Source organism: Mustela erminea, chromosome 2, assembly GCF_009829155.1.
Source record: "Mustela erminea isolate mMusErm1 chromosome 2, mMusErm1.Pri, whole genome shotgun sequence".
NCBI classification, from domain to species: Eukaryota; Metazoa; Chordata; class Mammalia; order Carnivora; family Mustelidae; genus Mustela; species Mustela erminea.
Genome location: NC_045615.1, coordinates 42,553,423 through 42,581,194, shown reverse-complemented (window position 1 = coordinate 42,581,194; position 27,772 = coordinate 42,553,423). Strand labels below are relative to the sequence as shown.

General features: G+C 44.0%; 1 protein-coding gene and 1 long non-coding RNA gene across 8 annotated transcripts in view; one reads left to right on the top strand and one right to left on the bottom strand.

Annotated features, from left to right (window-relative positions):
* The window catches only part of TMEM131L (transmembrane 131 like), a 159,352-nt gene extending 157,048 nt beyond the window's left edge, over nt 1-2,304 (top strand). For 6 of the 7 annotated variants that reach the window (XM_032332746.1, XM_032332747.1, XM_032332745.1 and 3 more), the window contains 2 exons: nt 1,077-1,216; nt 1,893-2,304. In XM_032332746.1, coding sequence (XP_032188637.1) covers nt 1,077-1,216; nt 1,893-2,168 — 416 coding nt within the window. In that variant the 3' untranslated portion in view covers nt 2,169-2,304. The remainder of the gene's footprint in view (nt 1-1,076; nt 1,217-1,892) is intronic. The other variant, XM_032332749.1, reaches the window with a different exon arrangement.
* Nucleotides 2,305-8,737: 6,433 nt separating this feature from the next.
* Nucleotides 8,738-27,677, bottom strand: LOC116584431. The gene is made up of 3 exons (XR_004283197.1): nt 27,594-27,677; nt 17,260-17,369; nt 8,738-9,335 (listed from the first exon to the last, which is right to left on the bottom strand). It is a non-coding gene; the product is annotated as an uncharacterized LOC116584431 (long non-coding RNA).
* Between the last annotated feature and the right edge of the window lie 95 nt (nt 27,678-27,772).

The window sequence follows — 27,772 nt, the reverse complement described above, 5'->3', positions numbered from 1 at the left end:
CGGCGCCCCATTAACCCCAAGTTGTGTTTTCTGTGGTTTTGGTTACCGCAGTCAGCTGCCTTCCACAACAGATGAACCTCCGGCTCATGTGTTGTCGGAAGGTCTCTAGTAGCCTGACGCTCTGTCACAAGGTCTTTCCTTCACCTCCCCTCACCTCCTCATGTAGGCAGTTTACTGTCTCTCAGCATCCCAAGAAGGGTGGGTGTGGTACAGGATACTCTGAGAGGGAAAGAAAAGGAAGGCACATTTCCATAACTTCTGTTACAGTGTGGTGTTATTTTATATTTTATTAGTTAATCTCTTCCTGTGCCTACTATATAAATTGCACTTTACCCCGGATATTTATGTATAGGAAGAAAACACAACATACATAGGGCTCAGGAGGGTCCGCGGCTTCAGGCACCCACTGGGGGTCCTGGAATATATCTCCCATCGCTAAAGCAGGGACAGCCGTACCTTCCTACTTAGCTAAGAAGTGCTGGTTTCATATTGCTCTGGTATCTCCATACAGTGTACGTTGCAGGAGGCTGAGGTTGGCCCAACAGGTAATAAAAGCAAATGTTAAGGGCTGGTAAGAATCCTGTCACGGGTCCAGTGTGCAGGAGTCTTTATTAGAAAGCCTGTCGACAAATCGTCAAATACAGAACAATCAAGCCCAGAGGAAGGACCTTCCTTCCTGAGGGCTTCCCAGGTAGCCTATCTTATCTGCTAAATAGTTTTAACCTTGAGAATGACAGTGTAAACTACACTGGTCTTTACCTCAGAGGTATGGGAAGGCCTTAAAAACTTTTGGCCTGAGGGGCGCCTGGGTGGCTCAGTGGGTTAAGCCGCTGCCTTCGGCTTGGGTCATGATCTCAGGGTGCTGGGATCGGGTCCCGCATCGGGCTCTCTGCTCAGCGGGGAGCCTGCTTCCCTCTCTCTCTCTCTGCCTGCCTCTCCATCTACTTGTGATTTCTCTCTGTCAAATAAATAAATAAAATCTTAAAAAAAAAAAAAAAAACAACTTTTGGCCTGAGAGTGAGAATTCAGATCTCACCGTAAAAATGTTTACCTGTGTTGTCTTCCACTTTTTGTAGAAAACATGAATTACCCCAATGGCTTCCCTTGTCCTGCCGAAATTCAGACAGACTTTATGGATCACAGCTCTCCTTCTACCTGGAGCCCCCCACCCAACATGCCGACTGCCTGGGGACACGCGGGTCTCCTCAGTTCTCCGGTCAGTGCTGTGACCCCGGGGCAGCTCCAAGTTCTTTCTGGTCCTTCTTTAATCCTGGTCTCACTTTGCTTCAGGGTCAGGTTCAGATCTGTCAAAGCCTGGCTTGTGTCCTTTAGATCCCAGAAGCCAGGCTAGCCACCCTCTGAAAGAGCCTTAGGCATAGTCAGACAGGTGGGGGCTCGCAGATGTGGGTTGTCTAGCCGCCCTGAAGAGAAAGCCTACCCAGAGGACACGGAGGAGCAGTGATGGGTCGATAAAATTGAATTCGGGCTGGGAAGCCCTCTGTGACCCAGCTGTGTCTCAGTGGTCCTGTTGACGTTTTCCTCTGTGCTCAGAGAGGGTCACTCACTGGTCCTGAGGGCTTCCTGCCTGTCAGCACCCAAGAGCCCCGTGCCTCCTCACTCTGGCATCCACTCAAGACATGTTTTACAGACCGAGGGCATTTGACCTAAGGGGTTTTTCTTGGATTGAAAATAAGTTTATCTAGGAAGATGAAGATTTCACAACACTCTGAGAAGAATGGCTTTGAGGCAACCCAGAGGGTTGAGAATAGTTTAATGACTTCCCTGTGACTTGGATGGGTAGCACTGTGGTGTCCAACTTTGATGTTGGCTTTCTAAAATCTTTAGAAATTTCTAAAAATTTCTCTTTTTCCCCCTCCTCATGTACACCTCAGCCCTACCTCACGAGCACCCGAAGCTTGTCTCCAATGTCTGGACTTTTTGGTTCCATCTGGGCCCCACAAAGTGACGTATATGAAAGTTGCTGCCCCATCAGCCCCACCACGGAACATTCGACTCACATGGAAAACCAAGCTGTCATGTGCAAGGAATACTACCCAGGGTTTAATCCGTTTCGTGCCTATATGAACCTGGACATATGGACTACCACGGCAAACAGGAATGCAAGCTTCCCACTGTCTAGAGACTCAAGCTACTGTGGGAATGTGTGAAAAGAATTTGATTTTTAAACAATGTGAATAAAGAGGCTTGTGTTTTGATTACTAGCGTAAACTGGTTGTTGAGATAGATTATGACATTGGTGGATATTTTGGCACTTTTATATGAAAATAAATTTTTTTAATGAAGTCTGGGTGTTCTTTTTTTTTTTTTTTGACCCATTACAAGTCACTGGTAGGAACTTCAGCATCCATATGTCATAATTTCTTCATAACTCAAGAAGGGTGTCAGATATGCCAAATGTTTTAAATTGGGAAAAGGGGGACTTCTAAGAAGGTAAGAGTTAAGAACGGAGGGACTGCTATGGTTCTCCCTCCTTGGGCATTAGAGTCCTCCCCCCACCCCCAGGGAACTTCCAAAATAACATCTTTCTGGTGACATTCTCAGAGATTCTGAATGAACTGACCCAGTGCTCGAGCCGTCAAGATTTGGCTTCAAGTTCTCCACGGACTGCAATACACAGCCAGGTTGGGATGCCTGCTGAGCAGCTTGCTCCACTGCCTGGACAGACCCTGCTCTGGGTGGACGGTGGCTCTTCCCAGGCCCAGTGGTCATGGTAGCTGGGCGAAGCAGAGAACCAAGCACTGCCCTGCCTGTTCAGCAGAGTGAGAATGTTCCCTCCCCTCTGTCCTGCCAGTGTGGGGGCAACAGCAGCAGCAGGCACATTCTGGTAAGTGTTTGCTTTCCCCCTGAGTGAGCAGGCTTTCTCCAAATGCAAATACAGGAGAGTTAAGTAACCAAAGCAGGTTTGCCAGACCAGTGTGTATCTGCTTGTCCGTGATTTTAGAAATCCGTAAGATGGTGGAAGAGTCTGTGTGCATGTGTAAACTTTGGAAACATTTTTAACTTTTAATAAAAACTTCTGATTTTTCATTTTGTCTCGTGTTTATTGGAAATTCAGTAGGAGAGTGTTTCGAGTAAAGTGCTGGGTATGCTGGCTTTGGATTTCTCTTGGCCATGGCTGCCGTGGCGAGGGCAGGGAGGAGTGTGGTGGGGGAGGGCTGGGACAAGGAGGGCAGGCGGACTGCAGACCTGGGACTGCCCTTCCATGAGACTGCTTCCCGGCATGCACAGCTGCCAGAGACTACTCCGGTGGCCAAGTTCAAATCCTAATTTGGGTAAAGCAGACCTCCCACCCCCAATGGGGAATAATGTTAAAATAATTTGGATTCTAGGTATATACCCAAAAGAATAGAAAGCAAGGACTTAGAGAAATGTTTACATACCCGTGTCCATAGCCACATTGTTTACAATAGCTGAAAGGTAAGAACAGCCTAATTGTTCATTGACAGATGGAAAATCAAAACATGATATATACACAGAATGGGATATTCAGCCTCAGAAAGGAAGATGATTCTGATCCATGCCATAACGTGGAGGGACCATGAACACTCGACCCTCAGTGAACTAAGCTGGTCACAGGACAGCTACCATCTGATTCTTCTTGAATGAGGTTCATAGGGTGGTCAGATTCACAGAGACAGTAGGATGGAGATTCACAGATTCACAGACTGGGGCTGAAGGGAGGGGGTCGGGGGGTGGTTTCATGTGTACACTTTCTGTTGGGGAAGATGAAAACGTTGGATGGATGATGGGGACAGTTGCACAACAGCATGGACGTCCTTCGTGCCACTGACTTGCACGCTTCAAAATGATTAAAATGGGAAGTTTTGCGTTGTCTTATTTTCCTACATACAAAATAATTGAGGTTGATGAAAAAGCCCCAAAGCATTTTCAGAATCAAATTCAAAACTATCAGGGGAGAGGGTGGGAGATGTTAAAAGTACATTCTGTTCAGTGTGATTGCTGATCTACTTTATTTTTCTACTTTCATCCATCCCCCAATTCTCCATCAGGGAAATGTGAGAAAACAAAGTAAGCTTTTATTTCACTCCATAGGAGGAAAAAGTAAAAGTCTTCACTTTGACTGGAAGATTATCTTTAGCCCTAAGACCAAAATCAATGGCTGTGTGACATGTGCGCAAGCATGAGAAGCCAACTCGGGTGTGCCCCTAATGGAAGAGGCGTGGCTTTCTCTTCCTTTGTTCTCCCATGGGCATCATGGCTTGGACTCCTGACTCAGCTAAGGGTCTGTGTCATAGCCTCAGACCCAACATAGCTTTCCCCACTTGTCTGGTTCCCTGTTGTCTCTAGCACCTGTTACGGGATCTGGTATATAGTAGGGAGTGTAAAGGAATAGGGGGGAAGAGGGCTTACAATTATCTGGCAATTGGAGTGAGTCTTAATTAATAAAGAATAATCCAGTTATGTGGTTGAGAGAGAAGCAAGGGCCACCAGCAAAGCAGCCAACGGAAGAGAAAATGTTACCACAATTCTTCACACATGAATGAACTTTAAGATGTCAGTCTCGGTGCCAAGAGCTCTTCGTGACCACTGTTGTCACCCTGGATTACAGTAACACTGGGGAAAACTTGATAATCACTTGAGTAATCAAGGAGGTAGAGGGGAAGACTGGCCCTGCCTTCCAGGACCTTCAGTTTGAATGGAGAACTCACCAAAGAGCCGGACCTTTGGGGCCAGGCTTTCTGGGGTCTAATTCCAACTTCACCACATTCTTAGCTCCTCCATGCCTTAGTTTCCTCTTCTGTAAGATGGGGATGACAGTGGTAACATACCTCCTAGAGTAGTTGGGAGGATTAAATGAGTGTTTAGATAGTAAACCCTTGGCTGGCTGCAATTATTTGGTATAATTACTACTGTCGATTTCAATGAAACAACAGGATGCATAGGAAATGAAGTCTGAGGGTTGATGGGGGCAAGTGAGGTAGGCACGCTTCATGTTGCTGATGTGATTATAAAATTGTTGGCAATGTGTATCAGGGAACTTGAAGACTCTTCTAGGAATCGGCTCCTACAAAAATAGTAAAAGATGTGCACAAAAATCAGATGTTAGTTTTCTCTTGCTGCCATTAAAAATTCCCACAAACATGGGAACTGGGTAGCTCAGTTGGTTAAGCGTCTGCCTTCAGCTCGGGTCATGACCCTGGGGTTCTAGGATCGAGCCCCACATCGGGCCCCCTGCTCAGCGGGAAGCCTACTTTCCCCTCTTCCCACTTCCCCTGCTTGTCTTCCCTCTCCCACTCTTTCTCTCTCTCTCTCTATCTCTCCCTCTGTCAAAGTCTTTAAAAAATAAATTCCCACAAACTTAGTTGCTTAAAACAACACAAATTTATCATCTTACAGTGTTGTAGGTCAGAAATCCAACACAAGTCTCACCGGTATAAAAGCATGTTGGTGTCACTGTATTTATTCCCATGTGGAGGCTCTAGGACAGAATCAGCTCTCTCCCTTGACCTCTCCAGCTTCTTGAGGCCACCCACGTTCCTCTGCTCGTGGCCCCCTTCTCCATCTTCAAAGCCAGAAATGTAGCATCTCTCTGGTAACTGCTTCCATTGTCACAGCTCTTATATGAGCTTAACCAGGAAAGATTCTACTAATTTCGGAATCCATGTGATTAGATTGGGCCCACCCAGATCATCTCCCATTTCAAGGTCCTTCATTTATCCCATCTAACAAAGTCCTTCTGAAAATGGGGGCCATTTTTCTGCCTGTCACAAGTAATGTGTGAGCATATTTATTACAGTGTTTAAAACTGAAGAGTTGGAAATAAGTACACAGGAATCTTTACAGTACAGATGTTAGAATTCTAGGAAGCCTCTAAAAACTGTAAGACAATGACAGGCAGTGAAAGAAATAGGATACAAAGTTATATACAGCATGACTATGGATAGTTGTTTACATATGAATATGGAATTTTATACAGTATGAACATGATAGTTGTATATAGCAAAATATGGACTTGGAGAGAATGGTGTGCCATCTGGTGAATGGGTTTGTGAGTAATTTTTTTTTGTTTTTTTTTTTTTGTATTGTCTATTATGAGCAGGTTACGATTAGTCTATCTCCCAAAATTTTAATTAAATCTGAAGGGAAATTATTTTATTTAACAGTGGGGAAAAGTAAGCATATTAAAAACAAATGCTAAAGTCTTAATAAAAGTTACATCATGCTATAAAAGGATATAATTTTAAGGCAAAGGCAAAGTGAAACTTTCACTAAGCATTCCCTAATAAAAATCCTATAAAGTGAGGTATGTGGTAATTATGTGGGCTATGATTAAAGGCACGTAAGAATGTCTTTAAATACTTGTATAGCCAATATACAAAGTGCAAGGCAGTCTAATTATGATGAGTTGAAATATTAGACAAGCATTATAAAAGTTACCTTTAAAATACAACTGTTAAAATATACATAATACTTATACACACTCAAATTAACATTTCAGAATAACTTCTGTTTGACCTGGATATTTGAGTAATTTAATCCTCCTTCTAGAGTACAGAGAAGATGTCAGTAAAATAGAATGTATTATTTATGGATGTAGAATGTACTCATGACTTATAAAGGGAAACTCTTACTTTTGAAATTTAGTAATTTAGTAATTGAAAACTTCGCCCAGTGTCCCCTCATCTGGCCAGTCGGATGTGTATGCCTTCCCTGTAGATGTAGAACTTACTTAAAATCTTGAAAATGATGGAAATGAACCGAGCAGGGCGACCTCAGGCTCGGTGGGCTGCCCCACAGGCATGGGAAGGGACCCCTCAGGCTATGACTCCTAGTAAAAGAAAAGTAGTCCTGGGTCAGGCCAGCTCCCCCGTCCATCGTGTGTTCTCGATCCACAGTGCTCGGAAGCCAAACCAGCCACTTGTTTGCCCTCCTGCTTTCCTTCAGGAAATTTCATTACATCAAAATGGGTAACATTTCAGAACTGAGTTGGTGTTCGTTGGGACAGGCTGAGTTATGGGCAGCAGTAACTGATCCCCGCGCACGTTCAGAGGACCCTGCAGGTCAAAGGCCCTCTTGTGTGACTCTCATTCAGGCTGCTCTGCTGTCCCCACAAGAGGACTCCTTCGTGTTCACCCTGCAAGAGAGCTCTGGGAGGACTCGGCCCTCAGTGTCCCCTGCATGGGCCAGGGGCAACTCACCCAGCTTCACTACTCACAGCCCATTGGTGGGATCTGGTCACATGGTCCCACATGGTGGTGGAGGGGAATAGGGGCCTCCATGCCTGTGGTGCGCAGTAGCCATCCCTCCAGGCTTCCATATTAGGGTTGGGGGTGCTGACACCGACCATAGCGAATGGGCATCATAGTGCCAGCCCAGGAGGCTGACCTGCAAAGAACAGTGTGTGCTCCCTACGTGGCTTTTATTTCAGAAAAATGTAAATTTTAGTAATGGTCACAAAGGTATGTCAACTACTGAGGAGCTCTTCAAACAAACAAACACTTTACCCTACTAACTTGAATGCCCAAAATCTTGGGAGGGGTCATGAAAGGGGTCATTGCAGGATTAACTCCAAGTAGAACTTTGAAAAAGAGTTTGTAGTTACACTGTGGTAAAATGTCGGCTTCCTGATGGGAAGTGGAAGTCTAATCAGCTTCTGCTGGGGACTGGGAGAAAGGCGGGAGCTGTCTTGAAGGCCCTGGTTTCTCATGAAGGCTGCTCTGAGGAGGTTGCAGGGAAGGACACTGGAAATGACACTGGGAATGATGCGGGGCGGGGGGACAGCCTCGATGTAGGGGTTGCAGGTGAGGCCGCCTCCAGGGGCTGTGAAAGCTGTGGGTGTGAGAAAAATAAAGGCTAGGCTGGTGTGGTAGCAGGAAAGGGACTTGAGAGGCAGGTGGAGAAATGTTCCAGAGAAAAATGGCTGTCAGGATGGGCCAGAGTGAGCTCGGCAATGTGGACGGTGGCCATACCATGATAGCCAGGACCAGAGGTTTGTGTTCCTACCCAACCAGAAGTTTTGCTTTCAAAATGAGGTGGGATGATGCCCTCAGCAACCACTGCCCTCCCTCCTCTCCTCACTGGGTTATAACCTTCATCTCTATCTTTAATGACTTAAATGAGACTGATTTTTAAATCCATCATTTCCCTGCTTTTGAAGCAGAAACACTGTTGTTGGTTGTCCTTTCTGTAGAAAATACGCTTAATCAAAAGGAAAAAAAAAAGAATCATAATAATCCGACGACCCACTAAGAAGCACTTAACATTTTGGTATGTTTCCTTCCAAACTTTTGTGTGTGTGTGTGTTTAAAAAATGGGATATACACACTATTCTGTTTTTCTCACTTCAAAAGCTACAATTATTTCTAAGTGCCTATTAGACAAAATACTGGCATTTCATGCTCCTTGTGTCAATACCAAGCCTACCACTTATAGTCTACAGCTAACACAAACCTCTGCCTCAGTTTTTTCACTCACAAACTTATTCATTCAATATCTCCGCATACAGTAGGGGCCTACGTCACAACATCACTTATGATGTTTTTATTTCATTAGCCCTGGTACACTCTGTAGGTAGCCTGTGACCTCCTGGTCTGCTCACTCAATGAAATCGAGCATCTCACATGGGCCATATTTTGTGTTTTGCTCTGGGCATACCCAAGTGAGCAAGGTAGGCATGGTCCCTTTCGCCAGGGTGTGGACACTCCAGAGGAGGAAATAAACAATACTTCTGTGTATTAATTATTATCACGTATTAATTATTTATTGGTGCACCTCAGAATTTAGTGACAACATTTACTACCTCACAGTTTCTGTGGCTTAGCTTGGGACTTCTGCCTCACAGTTTCTCAGGGGCCACAGGCAGGGTGCTGGCCAGGAGGCAGTCACATTAAGGCTCCGCTGAGGGAGAACTTGCTTCCAAGCCCTTTGGTGTGGTTTCTTGCTGGTGGTTGGCTACTGGCTGCTTCAGTGTTTGGCCACATCCACCTCTCCATTTGATCAGCTTCATCAGAGCAAGCAAGTGGGGGGCGGGTGGATTAACGTCTTTTAGAACGTAAGCTCAGAAGTGACGTCCCGTCGCTTTGCTGTATTCCATTTGCTAGAAGCAAGTCCCTAAGTCCTGTCCAAAGTCAGGGGGAGGGATGACACAAGGACATGAATATCAGCAGATGGGGATTTGGGAAAGCCATTTTAGAAGGCTCCAACCATATTCATAAACAAGACAATTCCCAATTGTGTTCAGCACTAGGAAGGAAATCAAATAGGTGCAAGACAAGCCCCCTGGAGTGTTGGGAGGTCCTCCTGAGTGAGTGGTCAGGGAAGACCTCGGGAAGAGGTAACAGTTCAGCAGAGACCTGAATGACAAGAAAGCCCATCTGAGAATATGCCTTCCAGACAGAAGGAACAGGAAGTGCAAAGTGGGAGGGTGGGCTCTCTGTGTTGGGGGAAGAAAGTGGTGGCCAGTGTCACGGAGCAAAGTGAAGTGAGAACTTTCTAATGAACCCATGAAGCAAATATTATTTACATTTTAAAATAAAGAGTAAAATAAAGAGTAATTTCTCTAAGATCACACAGCTTGGAAGTCCCAGAGCACACAAATGGATCTGAGGTTGGGTCTACCTGATGTATTAACTTGAAATCCAGATTTTTGCCACACCAGTACCTTTCAGTTCATTGCAGAATCTACTAGAAGAGATGATGGCGAGTGATCAGCCACCCCAGTGGCCCAGGATCTAAAACCAAAATAGTCCTGAAGGAACTGGGATAGTTGGTCATTGCAAAGGGAAAACATGGCCAACAGGCCCTTTAATGTGGCATGAAACCCAGGTGAGCCAGCAGCTGTGAGTCATCTGGGTAAGACTTGGCTGTGTCTTTTGTAGCTAAGAGAATAAACTGAGTCATAACCCCACCTTGTTGCTAAAATCAGAAGTTTATATTCCACTGCTTTGTTTCCTTTTATTCTTCAGTCATTCCTGTGAGAAGAGCTGGCCTAACGTGCAGGCAGGGAATCTTCAGGTAGGGAGAGGCCCAGGCTGGTTTGTGTCAGTCCTCAGCCACTGAGCAGGACCTCAGGTGTGGGGCAGGGCTCCTTGCTCCCTTGGACAGTTTTCCCATGGGGCCTTCTGCTTTGGGCCTACATCCTGATAACTTGAGTCCCTTCCTGAATCACAACTCTTTCTCCTCTTGACCAAAATGCTCAGTCCGGTGCCTGGCCTGGAGAAGGTACTTCATGAAAGTTCAATGCTGAGTGACAGGACATTTACATGTACACAGCAGAGCAGGATGTGTCTGAGCAGCAGAAGATGGAAGCTGAGCTGTAGCTATTTTTTTTAAGAGGATTGATTGATTATTTATTTATTTATTTTAGAGGGAGACAGGGAGAGAGCCAGTGCACATGGGTGAGGGAAGGGACAGAGGGAGAGCACGAGAGAAACAGACTCTCCACCCAGTGGGGAACCCAATGCAGAGTTCAGTTCCACCACCCTGAAATCATGACCTGAGCTAAACCAAAAGTTGGATGCCTAACTGACTGAGCCACACAGGTGTTCCATATTTATTTATTAGGGAGGGAGGAGGGGGGAGGGGCAGAGGGAGAGACAGAGAGAAACACTCTGCTGAATGGGGAGCTGGACATGGGGCTCAACCTCACAGCCCTGGATCATGATCTGAGCCAAAAACCACGAGTCGGACGCTCAACAAACTGAGCCACCCAGGAGCCCCTGAGTTGTAGCTATTTCTTTGCTGTTCACGTTGCCATAGGCTGATGACCTGAACCAGGAAGTCAGTGACTCTAAGATAGTGGGACTTGGCATCTCTCATCAAGGCAGTGGTTTCTCTACTTCTTCATGAGATCTGACGCTACAGACCAGCCCTCCTTTTTGAACCTCTCCTACTATAAATTCTCCCACTGGAGGTTTTCCTCTGTTCCCCATTACTCTCCTTTTCTAACTCCTCCCCTGGCCTCCTTATTCCCCTGTGAGTGAATGACAATAAGACTGGGCCCTGGGCCGCCTTCTCTCCCTCTCTAGAGGACGCCACACTCAGCTGTAACTTTCACTTTCACTCTATGCTGGTGACCTGCTAAGAGGTCTCAGACCAGACTGATTTCAACTGGACACAGGGTAGATCCCATCCACTATCTACCCTGGGGTGCACAGCACCTCTCTGTGGGCAGACTATACTTCTTTGTCCCATCATCAGGCTTGGCCTACTGTCTAGTTTGGCCATAGACGGTGGGCAAAGTTGACAATGTGCCAATTTCCAAGAGGAGCTCTAATAGGGCCTCCGTCCCAGGATATGGCAGGTAGACACTAAAGTGGTCTCCATGATCCCTAAATCCTAGTGTTTATGCCTTTATATAATATCCTCCTGTCAAGTGTAGGGGGACCCGTGACTTACTTGTAACCAATAGAATGTGGTGAAGGTGATGGGATATCTGTCACTCCCATAAATATGTTACTTTGTATAAGACTCCATCTTGCTCGCAAACTCTCTCTGTTGCTGTCTTTGAAGGGGAAAGCTGTCATAAAGTAAGGGGTCATGTTGGAGAAGCCCAAGTGGTGAGAAACTGCAGGTGGCTTAGTCTAGGAGCCAGCAATGACCCCAAGCAAGAAGCTAAAACCTCAACTCAAAACGTAAGTAAATGAATTTGGCTGAAACCAGGAGGGATCTTGGAGGTGAATTTTTCCCAGTTTAGCTTGTGATGAGAGCCCTAGTCGGTACCTGGATTTCATCTGGATAAGAGCCTGAGTGGAGGACCCAGTGAAGCCATAGCCTACCATGTGGTCTCCCCCTCTTCCTGACAAGAATTGAGCTCACGAGGGTGGAGAGTTTTGTTCTGTTCACGTGTATTTCTTCAGCATCATTGCTTAGCATATAGTGGGCATGCAATAGATATGAATGAAAAAATGGGAAGGAACTTTTTTTTGCTTAACTTAAGAGAGAGATAGCTGCCCATAACAAATTCATTACATAAAAGATACACACGTAGTAAATGCATTACATATACTTATCACATGTATTGGAATGGCTATAGCAGTTAAACTTTGTCACAGGATTATGATCGAATTCCAAGGTGCATTAGGCACCAAGCTGACAGGATTTGATCCATGGTAGAATTAACTTTATGCTAAAGCAAAAAGTAGGATCATACAAAATGAGTGTTTCTTAATCCATATCAACAAAACAAAATTTCCACTGGTCTTACCTGTGTCATGAGAAAATGGCTGTCAGTATTTTCACCAGACATGTCTGGAATGGTCTGACATACAATTTAGGCTGCATAATGTATGTGAAGTCACTTAGTGGAATCCGGTGTTTTAAATATGAACCTCAATATGTGTGTCATGAGGACAGGCCTCAATTTGGCATAGAGCTGTTTCTCCCTTAGGCAACTTCATAAACATATTATAAGTATTTATTCTCTGATGGTAGTTAAAATTCTCCTGAGAAATGCAAGAGATGAGGAGGCAGCCAGAAATCAGATACGTGGATGTTTTCTGGTAAATGTTCTATAGCAAAGTGGCTTCCCTCTATCAACTATCAAATTTCTGGATTCTTTTCCGCACAACTTGTGGTAGAATTACGGTCCCCGAAAGATGTCCACAACTTCACCTCTGGAAGCTGTGAACATATTATGTTGCAGGGCAAAGAGGAATGAAGGTTACTGCCGGTGGAATTAAGGGGGCTAATCAACTGGTTTTGAGGTGGGGAGATCATTCTGGATTATCTGGGTAGGCCCAAGGTAATCACCAGTGTCTTTATAAGTGAGAGGAGGCCGAGGAGTCAGAGACCTAGAGAGAGCTGGAGGGACAGGGCAGCCGGCTTTGAAGATGGAGGAGAGAGGCACGAGCCACGGAATGCAGTGGCCTCTAAAAGGCAGAGAAGGCACAGGAACAAATTTTTCCCTAGTGCCTCCAGCAAGAGATGCGGCCCTGAGGACACTTTGCTCTTAGTGCAAGGAAACCCATCTGGGGTGTCTGCCCTCCAGCTCTCTGTCAGATAGAAAACCTGTGTTGTATTAAGCCCCTGAGTTCGTGGTCATCCGTGAACTCAGCAAGGGGAGACAAAGACAGCACTGTGAGGAAGAACGAAGTACTGGAGATTTCGCCCTAATTGCGAAGGAGCCCGTCTCATTTCAGTAGATGCTGGCAGAACACATGTGACCCCAGAGACAAAGAGAAGCTTCTCATTGACTGATGGCAGAACAGCTGCTGGCAGGTCAACATTCTGCATGGCTCACCGAGCCCAGACTCCCACAGGGCAGCATGAAGATGGCCAGGTGACTTCTGCTCAGGGGCTCAGGTGATGAGAGAGGAACCTTGACACTAGGGAACTCAAATCATTCACACTGGGCAGCAAGCACCCCTGTCCTTTGCTCCAAGGGAGGTGTCCTGTCTTCCAAGCTGAAAAGCCATAATAGTAATAGGCATGAGGACAGTGGTTGGAGTTTACAGATGGCTTTTCACCTCTACCATCTAATTTAACCTTTATTTTAAAGATTTCATTTACTTATTTGAGAGAGAGAGAGAGCACGGGGGTGGGGCAGAGAGAGGGATTCCATGCTGAACAGAAAGCCCAACGAGGGGCTCGATCCCAGGACCCTGGGACCATGACCTGAGCTGAAGGCAGACGCTTTACCAACTGAGCCACCCAGGCACCCCTAATTTAACCTTTCAATAACCCCTTAAAGAGGCAATGTTCCCAAGCACCTGAGGCCCTGAAATACTGAATGACACACTTGAGGCCACCCACCCAGTAAGGGCCACCCACCCATCCACATTTCCTGTGGCTTCCCATTCTAATACTCCCGGTAAATAGATCCATTTGTGCAGCTCTTCTCCCTTTGAGGGTATGAAAGTCTTGTAAAAGAGTAAATTGTTATTCAGGCTCTCACTCTGGTGACCTACAAATGGCAGATCCTCAACTCAACCTAGAGAAAGAACATGGTCTTTGGAATTAGATATCAGTGGTTCAAATCCTGACGATGCCTCTCTAATGTCTATGAGCCTCAGGCTGCCAATCTGCAAAACGGGGTCATAATTCTTTCATAGGGATGTTAAGAGACTTGTGCCTCATGAGTCATGTTGTTCAGATTCAGGTTGTCCCTCCTGGAACTACTCGCTCAATTTGTCTCTTCCTCACAACTGCAAGCTTCTTGAGGTCAGAGGCCATGGCTTTTGTGCTGGTCCCCCTACCAACCAGCACTGTGCCTGATGAAAAGACATGCTAAATAAGCATGTGTTGACTGAAAGAGTCTACCTGGCCCCCAGTGGGAGCTTGATAGTTGCCTCTTTCCACTTTCCCTCCATAAAACCTTTCGGAATCTGCTTCCTGGACAGATGGCAGCATGCCAGACAAGACAAGGGACAATTTCCATACCAGAGGAAGTCTGGGTTCTCCACAGTCACTTTCGTTTCCTAAAACTGAAATTTCTGTGATACATATTATGCAAGAGCAAATAAGGTAGCTGCTCACTGGACAGCCGGAGCCAAACAGAGTCACCCATCCTGGTTCCTGGCATAGCTGGCGTGGGCCCAGTTGTGCAAGTTTCTGAGGTTTGAAACAGAACAACTCTTCTAGTGTTTCTGCGAACACCAGGGAAACATCTCCTGGCAGACCTATCCTTCATTCTTGGAAAAGAGAGCCATGCCCCTTTCCTTCCCAAAGCCAAGTCCCATGGCTCTCTCCTGTGAAAGGGAGTAATGGTAAGTCACTGTTGGGCTCACAGACTAGGGCTGTAGCCATCCCGTAATGAGGAGGTAAAAAGCCTCCACAAATGCAGGTTTCATGAACTGGGTTTCTCCCCACCTCCTTTTTCTGTCCCCTCCTATTTCCTGGACTCGATTCTCTACTTCTGATGGGATTCCCCTTCTTCCCCAATACTTTCCCTTTTCTGTTCCAGCTGAACCTGCAGGAGGCAATGCTCTGACCTTTACTCATTCCAGCAACACCCTTACTTTCTGAGGGAAACTGAGCTCATCCCAGAAGGAAACAATGTTCATATCAAAGTCAGAAAGCCCAATAATAATTGCATTTCTTAGTGTATGTGCTTTTTTCTTTTTTTTTTTTTTTTTAAAGTTTTATTTAACAGAGAGAGAGATCACAAGCAGGCAGAGAGGCAGGCAGAGAGAGAGGGGGAAGCAGGCTCCCTGCTGAGCAGAGAGCCCGGCATGGGGCTCGATCCCAGGACCCTGAGACCATGACCCGAGCTGAAGGCAGAGGCTTAACCCACGGAGCCACCCAGGCGCCCCAGTGTATGTGCTTTTTATCAAAGGGGCTTATTAGTACAAATGAATGCTGTTTCTGGCACAATTTCCATAGAGAATTGTTGGCCAGTTTGTCTTTTCCGGGTCCCTCAGGAACAATTCTTGCTTGATAATGTCTGCCTTTTTGAAAGTAAAGTAATGGGGAGCGTTAGTGATTTTATATTCGGTCTACACTGAATCAAGTGTCTCCTTGTGCTCTGGGTTATAGAGCTCAGTGGGTCAGAGACTAGACGGGTTTGCGGGCTGATCCTTTGAACAGTATTCATCTATCTGATAATTTCCCTAGCAGTTCTCTTAAGATCAGAAACAAATGCTTTTTAGGAGAGTGAGGGAAAAAATTTACCCAGAAGTCCATATCCATTCACATTGTTTAATTTTCTCTTTTGAATTTTTATTATTTGTCAACGCAGCTTTGAAGCTGTGTGATTTAAAAAAATAAAAAAAGATTGTATTTATGTATTTGGCAAAGAGAGAGACAGCAAGAGGAGAGCGGGAACAGAAGCAGAGGGAGTGGAGAGGGAGAGCAGGCTTCCCACCAAACAGGGAGCCCACAGCTGAGCTAGATCCCAGGACTCTGGGATCATGACCTGAGCTGAAGGCAGCAGCTTAACTGACTGAGCCACCCAGGCATCCCTGAAGCTGTATGATTTTATGTCTAAAAGTTCCTCAGTCAACTGACCAACAATTCCCCTTTCTCTTCTCAATTCCCCCATGGTTACCTACTTTTGCCTAATGTTTGTGCTCAGGTATTTACAGACAGTTGTGCTTCTCCAGTTGATTTTCCATAAAACAAGCACATTTATTCATTTGGCTCTACTTACCAAGTAACCCATATGTCGTGTTTATAGATGCTGGTACCACATGAGTCCTGCCCGGGCCTTGCCTGATTTCCATGACTCTCTGACATTCACTTCTCAGGGACAAGACTCGGGTGCAATGGTGCAGTTAGCAATAGGACTCACCATCTCTCGTAACCACTGCACCACACTGCCTTCCTGTGCTATCTTCCTGATGTCAGGAAAGTTTTAAAATCACTCTGAAATATTTTTCTCACAACAGACAAGAACTATTGCATTCTAACTTTCCAATAGACAGTCTGGACCTTTCGACAGATGAACAGTTAAGGTAGGACTCGAACCCACTGGACTGAGCATAGCATGCTCACACTGGTGAGGTGGTATTCCCACTGCTCCCTCCGTACCTGGGGATGTCATCAGAAAGCCCACAAGGTTCTTGGGGGGTCAGGGTAGGAGCTCCTTGAATCAGGAAATTAAAGGTGACCAGAACCAGAAATGACTATGGGATATTCTTTTCCCCAGGACAGATGTCCTCATTATTTGCATCCTGCCCTGTCAGCAACTTGATTGGACTGGCACAACCTCCAGCAAACTGGAGTGGTCGAAGTTCCCATAGTCTAAATCCTAGGGCCTTTCCTAACAAGAACATATAACACTGAGCCTTTACCAGGTTCTGGGTGCTGTCTTCTGGATAAGCATCATCCTGTTCCCCCACCCACGCCATTTAATACATGTGAAAACTAGGACTTGTGATCTGCTGGGTCATAAAGCTAACATGTGCAAGAGACACAGCACCAACCCTCAATAGGCCCAGTCCCCATCAGGCTGTGGAGATGGGGCACAACCAGGTGCGTGGAGCCCTGGAAATCAGTCAGTTCAGCTTTGGGTGTGTGCTACCTGGGCCACGGTTGGTGGGTGCCCTGGATCACTCCAGGAGCTGATTTATGGCCACGACTCGGAGGGAGTCTTTCAGAGCCAGCATCGAATATTTTTAAGAACCTGTATGCTTCTGTAGGACAGAAAGTGAGAAGCTCCAATGATAATGATGATAATAATAGCTAATAATTATTGATCTCTCTCTGAAGACCAAGCATTCTGTTAGCGCATTGGATACATGACCTTGCTCAAACAGGACAGAAAATCAACTGGGATTTCAGTGTCCTGGGGTTTCAAGCCATGATTCATTTATCATTTAACTTTCTTCTTGGACTTACCAGAGCAAGTGACATCATTGTAGGCAACGTTGACTCCACTTACGACTCTCCCATGTGGCAATCATCCTTGAATTGCGCCATGCATTTGGGCCACATCTGTGTAAAGAAATCTTGCAACAACCAACAACAAGACAGAAGAAAGAGAAATTAAGGAGAAATCTTGCAACAAAATGGGCACACAGACACCCATTCGACCAAAAATTCAGTTTTCTAGTATTTGAGTGTTTACTAACGTTCTCATTGAATAAGTGTAGCAAGATTATGAAGCATAGGAACCTGTCTGTGGAGATCTAGTGAAATGCGTAGCTTGTGGGCTTTGAAACCAGACTGATAATGGTTCCAATCCCAGCTTTGTTACTTAGCAAGTTCCTGAGCCCTTCTGAGCCTCCTTGAATTTAAAAGGAAGATAATGCCCCCCTCACAGACTTGTTACAGGATTAAACAAACATACATAAAACAGTGAGCAGAGGTCTTGGCACAAGATAGGGTCTCAACAGGAGTAATTTCCTCCCACTCCTCCATTCCCAAACTGGATTTGACAAACCAAATTTGATAGTATTCCCTGACTTCTCCTTCTGTACCCCAATTTATAGTTCCTTTTTCTTGATTATCTTGATTTACTCATTTATTTATTTAAAGGTTTTTATCAAATACCTATTGTGTGCAAATTACTGGATAACCATTGAAGATACATTGATGAACTAAATAAAGAAAAAATTCCTTTTCATTTCCTGGTGAGAGAGGCAGACATTAATCATACAAGTGGGAGGGTAGTTAGAAAGGGAAATAAATGCTGTGAAGGAAAGGAACACATAACAAGGCTTTAGAGTATGGGACGTGAAGGGTTGTTGAGACCGAAGAAGTGAGAACATCTATGGCAGGTAGTGCTCAGGCAGGTGGAGTGGACAGTGATGGTGAAGGGCGTGTTAGTAAAGGATGGCATTCACGAAAGGGATAGGCAAAGGATGTCGGTGGGTGTGGAGACTCTGTGTGTCTGAAAACCCGAGAGACCAATGTGGCTGGCACACAGATGATGATGGGGAGAAGGGACAGAGACCAGAAGTTTAAGCAGAAGCCATTCCACAGACTCTGCCAGGGTCTTAAGATCCTCAAGCTAAGAGCAAGTCAGAAGTCTCAGAAGAATTTTTAATATGGGGGTAGTGTGACACGATCAGATTTTGCCCTGAAAAAAGATCATTCTAGATCTGTACTATCCAATAATGGTACCTATTAGCTACATGTGACTCTCAAACACTTGAAATGTTGTTGGTCTTAGTTGGGATTTACTGTAAATGTAAACTATGCACTGGGTTTCATAGACTTAGGATGAAAACAAGAACGTAAAATGTTTCATTCATTTTAACATATTGATTCCATATTGAAGTGATAATATTTTGGGTGAAATAAAATACTTAAAGTCAATTTTACCTCTTTCTTGCTGTTTGGGGTCATAGGGGTGGAAACTGGACTGGAGATGAGTGCAGTCTGGGCAAGAGGTGAGGAAATAGGGACATTGAATATAAAATATCTTTTCAGAATTTGAACTATAAGTGGGGAGAGAGGGAGAGAGAAAGAGAGAAGCTTGAGGGAGATGAATTTTTTTGTTGTTTGCTTTTTTTTTTCTATTTATTTTTTTAAATTTTTATTTATTTAATTTCTTTTCAGTGTTCCAGAATTCAGTGTTTATGCACCACACCCAGTGCTCCATGCAATACATGCCCTCCATAATACCCACCACCAGGCTCACCCACCCTCTCACCCCTCCAAACCCCTCAGATTGTTTTTCAGAGTCCACAGTCTCTCATGGTTCGTCTCCCCCTCCAATTCCCCCCAACTCCCTTCTCCTCTCCATATCCCATGTCCTCCATGTTATTTCTTATGCTCCACAAATAAGTGAAACCATATGATAATTGACTCTCTCTGCTTGACTTATTTCACTCAGCATAATCTCTTGCAGTCCTGTCCATGTTGATACAAAAGTTGGGTGTTCATCTTTCTGATGGAGGCATAATACTCCATAGTATATATGGACAACATCTTCCTTATCCATTCATCTATTGAAGGGCATCTTGGTTCTTTCCACAGTTTGGCGACTGTGGCCATTGCTGCTATGAACATTGGGGTACAGATGGCCCTTCTTTTCACTACATCTGTATCTTTGGGGTAAATACCCAGTAGTGCAATTGAAAGGTCATATAGAAGCTGTATTTTTAATTTCTTAAGGAATATCCACACTGTTTTCCAAAGTGGCTGCACCAACTTGCATTCCCACCAACAGTGTAAGAGGGTTTCCCTTTCTCCGCATCCCCTCCAACACACATTGTTTACTGTCTTGTTAATTTTGGCCATTCTAATTTGTGTAAGGTGGTATCTCAATGTGGTTTTGATTTGAATCTCCCTGATGGCTAGTGATGATGAACATTTTTTCATGTGTCTGTTAGCCATTTGTATGTCTTCTTTGCAGAAGTGTCTGTTCATGTCTTCTGCCCATTTTTTGACATGATTATCTGTTTTGTGTGTGTTGAGTTTGAGTAGTTCTTTATAGATCCTGGATATCAGCCCTTTGTCTGTATTGTCATTTGCGAATATCTTCTCCCATTGTCTGGGTTGCCTCTTTGTTTTGTTGACTGTTTCATTTGCTGTGCAGAAGCTTTTGATCTGGATGAAGTCCCAAAAATTCATTTTCGCTTTTGTTTCCTTTACCTTTGGAGATATGTCTTGAAAGAAGTTGCTGTGGCCAATGTCAAACAGGTTACTGCCTATGTTCTCCTCTAGAATTCTGATGGATTCCTGCCTCACGTTGAGGTCTTTTATCCATTTTGAGTTTATCTTTGTGTGTGGTGTAAGAGAATGGTTGGGTTTCATTCTTCTACACATAGCTGTCCAATTTTCCCAGAACCATTTATTGAAGAGACTATCTTTTTTCCACTGTATATTTATTCCTGTTTTGTTGAAGATTACGTGACCATAGAGCTGAGGGTCCATATTGTTGTTTGTTTTTTAAATAACTGGAAGAGACTGAGCAGGTATAAATATTGGTAGGAATGGTCTGTAGTGGCAGAAAGTACAGTGAGAAGCCATTATAAGCAGGGCATGGTTCCTGAGAATGCAGGGAGGAACAATGTTCCATACTGGACTGACTGGGGGTGTGTGTGGGGGGGCAGACCAGCCACACTGCAATAAGGGCTCCCCCTTCTATTGTGGTAGAGGGAGGAGGATGGGTGTGGATGGAGATTCAGAAGTAGGAAGTTGTAGGGATTTCTTCAGATGACTTTACTGTGCTCTGTGAAGTAAGAAGGAAAGTCATACCTGAGAGGATATGAGGGGGCAGAGATGGTCAAGGGCAGGAGCAACGTGGTGAGAGGGTCACATATGGTGGAGAGTGAGGGTGCTTTAGTGAGAGAAATGGAATAAAAATGACTGCTGTCCTCTTATAAAGCAGGCGGGAGGGCACTCTTAGGTTTGGGATTTAATGTCATATAGGAGAAATAGAAACATGAGGAGAAGAGATAGTGGTGGGTCTAGAATTTCTGTTTGGTAGAGCAATCTGATTCAGGGGAGGCAGGGCTTGAAGCTTTTTGTGTGGGATTTTACATGCTATTCTAGTGAGGAAACACAAATTGTTCATACTGAAGAACGGGGAAGCCTTATGGAGATTGGGGAGGTCTTTGGAGGTAAAGCCCTGGTCTTCAACCCCATGTTTGGCAATACCAAACAAAGGTGTTACAATGATATGATTGTGAATGAAAGGGGCTGTGCATCCCCAGCACCCCACCCCTCCACCCCCAGCAGCTGGCAGGAAGGTTCCGACTATCTGGTGGCCATGCCCAGCTAGGTTTTTCTATAAAAAGAAGGAAGGAGCTCTTTCCTGGTGAATCAGGAGTTTTGGGGTCAAGTACAACTCTCCATATGGTGCTGAGAGAATGAGACCCCTGGGGGCTGCTGACACCTCCACCTGTGAATGCCAGCTTGCACCAAACATTGGCCTCAATCTGTACTGAATGAGCAAGGAAGACAAGGAAGGAGATGACTAATGGATTGGGGAAAGAGGAAGGAAATCAGTGTACTCTGAGCAAGACGCAGGAGGCCCGAGTTAATCGCTGAGAGCTTGGATGACTGTTAAGTAATGACCAAGTCCAGGAGGGGGCTGAGGTAAAGCAGAGGGAATCTTCTGCGAATAGAAGGTAAAGGGATGGAGAGGCTTCTGGAACAGTGAACTCCCCTGGACTACTAGAAAATCTTGGAAAGAAGAATTTCTAAGGGCTGGTGCCAAAGCCTTCAACAAATGGGAGGAAGGGACTAGGGGTTCAGCAGATGGGGACAGACATAGGAGGCCAGAGGTCAAGTGGCATGCTTGGAGCCCTTAACCCCAGAGAAACTGGTGTTCTTACAAAGGATTGGGGAAGTAACAGACTGTGATTCTCAAGGATTAGGGTTCCTGGGTTTGATGATGCTCTTTGCAGAAAACCATGAAACAACATCAAACGATGGATTTAATCCCATCATATGAACTGGGCTTTAGCACAAATCATTTTAGTGATCAATGTGGGCTGGAACTGACACATGGTAAATAATATATTCACCGTTGGGTCTTTACCAGTGACTGAAAGCTCACAGAAACCATAGCCAAAGGAAAAGCAGAAAGGCACTGACAGGACACACCTAAGCAGACTGACATCGAGGCCGAGTCTGTCTCAAGTGACAGGAAGTGATGGCAACAGGCAGCTGAAGAGGAAGAGCAGCAGTTAACGTGGGGAGGAAGGAAAAGACGTGGCAATTTTTTTTTTTAACTGACTCAAATTAAATTTTGTTAACGTTGGCTTTTTAAAAATGTCCTCGAAAATTTTTGTTTGCAGAGGTAATTCAGAAGTTCACTTTGGCTTTATGATTAATATCGAGATTACTAAATTCACAAAGTTAAAAACCTTGTCTTTCCTTAAGGTTTTAGGTTTCATCAGATGTTTATAAATCTACCAAAATTTATAGATCACTTTAAAAGAGACTTTGGCTATCATTTGTCCTATTTACAAACGTAGCTAATCTTTAAAACAGTTCAAGTGGGGGTCACCTACGTGGCTCAGTCCTTAAGCCTCTGCCTTTGGCTCAGGTCATGATCCCAGGGTCCTGGGATTGAGCTCCACATTGGGCTCCTGCTCAGGGGGAAGCCTGCTTCTCCCTCTCCCCTTGTCTGTGTTCCCTCTCCTGCTGCCTCTCTCTCTCTGTCAAATAAATAAATAAATAAAATCTTTATAAAAAATAGTTCAAGCCAATCAGTATAAGTAAAAAAACAAAATAGTTCAAGCTAGATTTATAAGTGTAAAATACTTCATGTCCTCTTTAAATGTCTCTGTTGTTTGAGTTAACAAAACTATGATGAGTTCACAAATAGCTCCCATATAACTAATACGCTTACAAATATGGTGAACTTTAAACTTTCTTAAGCATTTCCATATATAACAAGTGTTCAAGCCATGCTTCTTACAAACAAAAATTTCAACTTGAAAATCACAAGTATGAATAGTATATATTTTATTTTATTTTTTAGTAAGGTGTAATCGACATACAACATGATATTAGTTTCAAGTATTCCACACTTGTATGCATTGCAAAATGGCCACACAATACGTCCACTTACTGTGGAAAATGACCTTACAAAGTTAATATAACATTATTGACTGTATTCCCTATGCTGTACATTACACCTTCATGGCTTATTTCTTTCATAGCTGGAAGTTTGTACTTTTCAATCCATTTCAACCCTGCCTCCAATCCTCTCTGTCTCCGGCAACCACCAATCTGTTCTCTATGAGTCTGGATTTTGTTGTGTTCTGTTTGTTTTGCTTTTTGGATTCGACATACAAGCGAAATCATGCGGTATTTGTTTTTCTCTGCCGGCTTTATTTCACTTAACATAATATCCTTAAGTTCCATCCATATTGTCACAAATGTAAGACTTTGTTCTTCTTTATGGCGAAGTAGTAGGCCATTATGCATATAGATAACACATCTTCTTTATCGATGCTCCCATTGGTGAACACTTAGATGGTTTCCATGACTGGGCTACTGGAAATTACACAGCAATGAACATAGCGATGTATATATTATTTTGAATTAGTGTTTTCACTTTCTTTGGACAGATACCCAGTAGAGGAATTGCTGGAACATGGTATTTCTATTGTCAGTTTTTTGCAGACCCTCCATACTGTTTTCTACAGTGGCTTCACCAACTTACCATGCCAGTGACAACACATGAGGGCTCCCTTTTCTCCACGTCCTCGCCAACATTTGTTATTTCTTGTCTTTTTTGTAAGTCATTCTGACAGGTGTGAGGTGATGTCTCATTGTAGTTCTGAACCACAGTTATAGAGCTCATATCCCTGGGATTGTGTCATATCATGACTTCACTTTTTCTAGCCACATAGAGGTCACTCCCTCCACCCAGCCTGCCACACAACAGAGTCAGATTGAGCAATTATTTGATTTCAATATATTTTCCAAGGAGTTCCAAAGAAGTTGGAACTTGATAAAAAAAAAAAATATCCTGCCTTCTTTTCATACCCTTCCTGCCCAACGAGACCATACAACCCTTACAGATAGCCAAGTAATACCACTTGTTCACCCATGGTTTTCTTTAAGTTTGGAAGTCAAGCACTGTATTTCTTCATCTCCATCTTTAAAAGAGGTCTGCTGTTGTGTGGCATGGTTAGGAAGTCAGGGCAGACTTCTCTCCCTTGAAGTCCCATTGCGTGTCTTCAACGGCCACTTCAGGTGTTTCTACTCCATTTCTTCAGACCTAACCGATGTCCTGAAAATGCAAGTGAATTCACCACTTGATAACTAATAGTTGATTAGTGCCTACTTTGTTGTAGGGACAGGAGATACTTCACAGCAAAGGGAGAAAAACATCCACACCCTCATGAAATGTACATCCAGCTACATTCAGTGCATGTGTGCAAATTTGGAGTCTCCTTTTCGGTCACTTAATGGAGTTCTTGTAATAGATGAAAGTCGTTGGCCTTGTCTTTGATAGTCTTGCGTGTTTGGTTCTATCCTGTAACAACTGACCTCGTGTATTATCCTCATGGTTTGGTCCTTTGTTTCTGGGACAGTCCACCAAACAACTTGGAGGGAAAGTCTCTTTCTCTCTTTCTTCTTCCATTTCCCAAATAGTTCCTGAAATATTTATAAATTCTCTACATTAAAGAAACAGCAAGACTTTTGTGGACTTTCTGTTCTGAGTTAACTTAACATTGATGCTTCTAATCCCAAGATACATACAAAGAAGCCTGAAATCAGCGTAGATCAGCCATTTGGGCCAACATATGAAATAGTCAGTTTTATTTGGAGAGGATTTTGTTAATCGATCTTCCCTCCCTCTCTCTTTCCCATCCCTCTTTCCCTCCAGAAGGGACACTGAAATTATTTTCCCAAGAATATCTTATTTTCTGGAATCATTACAGGATGATGAGTTTAGTCTCTGAATAGACTTCATGGAAGTTGGGTGATGAATTGCCCTGAATAGGTATGGAGGGATATTAGGAAGATGGCAAGCTGAAAATGAGCATTAAATAAGGGATAAAACTATTGGCATACAATATTAAAAGATTTTATGATATTATATTTCTAGGTCATTTGGAATTTCTGAGTTATTTAAGAAATTTAATTTTCTTTCCATCAATAAATATCTTAGAGCTCTTTTGGTTATGAGAGAAATCAATGTCAACTTATTAAGGAAAAGGGAGATATTTTATAAGTGAGTATATTTATTTTATGACTTCCTAGAGAAGTTAGGTGTTTTCTCCTTCCTTCTCTCAAAGGGCTAGCAAAAAGCCAGCCCCTCTTTTTTTGGAGGCCATTGAGAAGGCCATCCCCCAACAGGAAGTATCTGAGTTGAAGAATAATTCTAGTTTTTAAAATGGAAATATTCATATAGTGAAATATTCTCAGTTTTCAAAACTTTGTTCTGTGTTGAATTAGAATTTTACTCTTATTTTGCACAAGAAGTAATAAGAACATTACTCAAAAATTACAGATGTTAGTGAAATCTTTTCAGAATAGAAAAATTTTGAAGAATGGGCATTTGTGTTTACAAGGGTATATAAAATAGTGCAGGGATTGTACTAGATTTTCATTAAGTGATTTTTGACAAATGTATTACTTATTATTTTATTTAATTATTACAAGGAACTTTATATGAGAAAGATGCAGACTCTGAATTTTGATAGCTTCATTTTAGAATTACAGTCAGATGCTCAAAAGTATAAATATCTTCCACAAGTTAACCTTTCCCAAACACCTTTCCGTATTCTGTGCTCATTTTATTTATTTATTTTTTAAGAGTTTATTTTTTTATTTGTCAGAGAGAGAGAGCACAAGCAGGGGGAACAGCAAGCAGAGGGAGAAGCAGGCTCCCTGCTCAGCGGGGAGCCTGATGAGGCAGGTCTCAGCCCCAGGACCCTGAGATCATGACCTGAGCTGAAAGCAGACACTTAACCGACTGAGCCTCCCAGGTGTCCAGCTTGTTTTCTAACCTTAAAAAATAGGTTTTGGGGGCACTTGGGTGGCTCAGTGGGTTAAAGCCTCTGCCTTCGGCTCAGGTCATGATCCCAGGTTCCTGGGATCGAGCCCCACATTGGGCTCTCTGCTCAGCGGGGAGCCTGCTTCCTCCTCTCTCTCTCTGCCTACTTGTGATCTTAATAAATAAATAAATAATCTTAAAAAAAAATGGGTTTTGTAATGAGTTGTAGGAGGTCTTATGCCAAACAAAATGCAGACTGACTGACAAGTCTTGGAATCTAATCTAAATTTGTCTCCATGTGATTTGAGATAAATTCTCCAATCACTTGAGCTGGAGGGGTAATGATATCAGAACTATTTATTTCATGTATCATTATGAGATTCAGATGAAAAGATATATTTAAAAGGGCCTTGAAAACATTTATGAGTCTTTATTATACATAGATGACACTGGTAGTAACTTGTGGGTAAATAAATGATTTCTACCTGACAGCCAGAATATTCTAATTGGCTTTGGGATTACAAAGCAATAACATCAATCTAGACAGGTCAACTAAAGACATATAGAGTTTATTAGATTCGGGGAAAGGTACTGCAAAGAATTTTTCTTAGGTACACAATTGAGAACTCATGAGGAAGAGAGGTGGGGATTTTTTAATAAGAAGAAAGCCTTTTCAGGGAACCGCAGAGCCTGATCATTAGGGTGAGAGAGAAATGTCTGCATAGTCGGTAACCTGTATAGAAAATTAGACTCCACCCTCTCAAGATCACATTCACGCCTTTTAAATTTGCCTAATATCAGAAACTTTAATGAGGATTAGGAATGTGAAATAGGGCAAGAGAAGAAACCCTGGATTTATGGTAAAATTCTCATTTCAAACCTCAGTTGTGTCACAATTTACATGGCATTTCCTCCTCTTTAAAAAGAGAAACAAGAATGCTTTCTCAGCCTTAATCTGTTAAGATCAAATGTAATTATGAATATAAACTGTACTGTATGGATATTATTAAGGCAGTTTAGTTTTTTTTTTTTTTTTAAAGATTTTATTCATTTACTTGACAGAGACACAGCAAGAGAGGGAACACAAGCAGGGGGAATGGGAGATGGAGGGCTTCCCGCTGAGCAGGGAGCCCCATCCTAGGACTCTGGCATCATGACCCCAGCCAAAGGGGGGGGACATTTAACGACTGAGCCACCCAGGCGCCCCAAGGCAGTTTAAGTTTTAAAAGGTAGTTTGTTTCCCTTATAAACATTCTTCAGTAGTTTCTGAATGAAACTAGTTTTCTGGCAATGAAAAAAGTCGATCTTAGACTGTTTTTGGAATTACTTTGAGATGGAAGTTCCAGGGATGGAACAGAGCAAGGTTAGGGTTCGGATTCAAAATCCTCGAGATAAGTGGGAGACCCCCATCTTTCATGGTCAGAATATGGACTCGACAATAGGTGCTCCAGTCAGTGAACCACCGGGGACAGCCTCAGGATTGAAAAAAAAAAAGTCCTTTTTTGCTCCTCAGGCGAAATTTTGCTCTGTTGGTCTGGATAGTGACTGGTAAGCTATTTTAATATCGGACAGCATAGACAGGCGGATGGGCGCGGACCCTGGAGATAACCGCGAGCGGGTGATTAAGTGTTGGAGCCCGGCGCGGGGAGAAGCATGAATCTGAGCTCCCAAGGATGGAGAGGAAGGGAGAAGGGGAATTTAAAGACTGCGTGTCCGGGAACGGGAGGCTTTGAATGCCAAAGCTTCAAGAAAATACTGGTTGGGTAACTAGCCACCGATTGTGAAATCTTCCTCCGTGCTCCGGGAATTCACTCACCGGGGCCGCTGGCAGTCTCGGTTCTCTTTTCTCCGCCTCTGACCTCCAACAGCCCCAGCGCCCTCCTGGCACCCTGGCGGCCCCGGGTTTCCCCCCGCCTCCGTCAAAGTCATTGGACGTAGCCCGGGACCAAGGCGGCGGCTGCGGCGGCGCGGACCCTCTGGCCTCGCCTCCCCCGC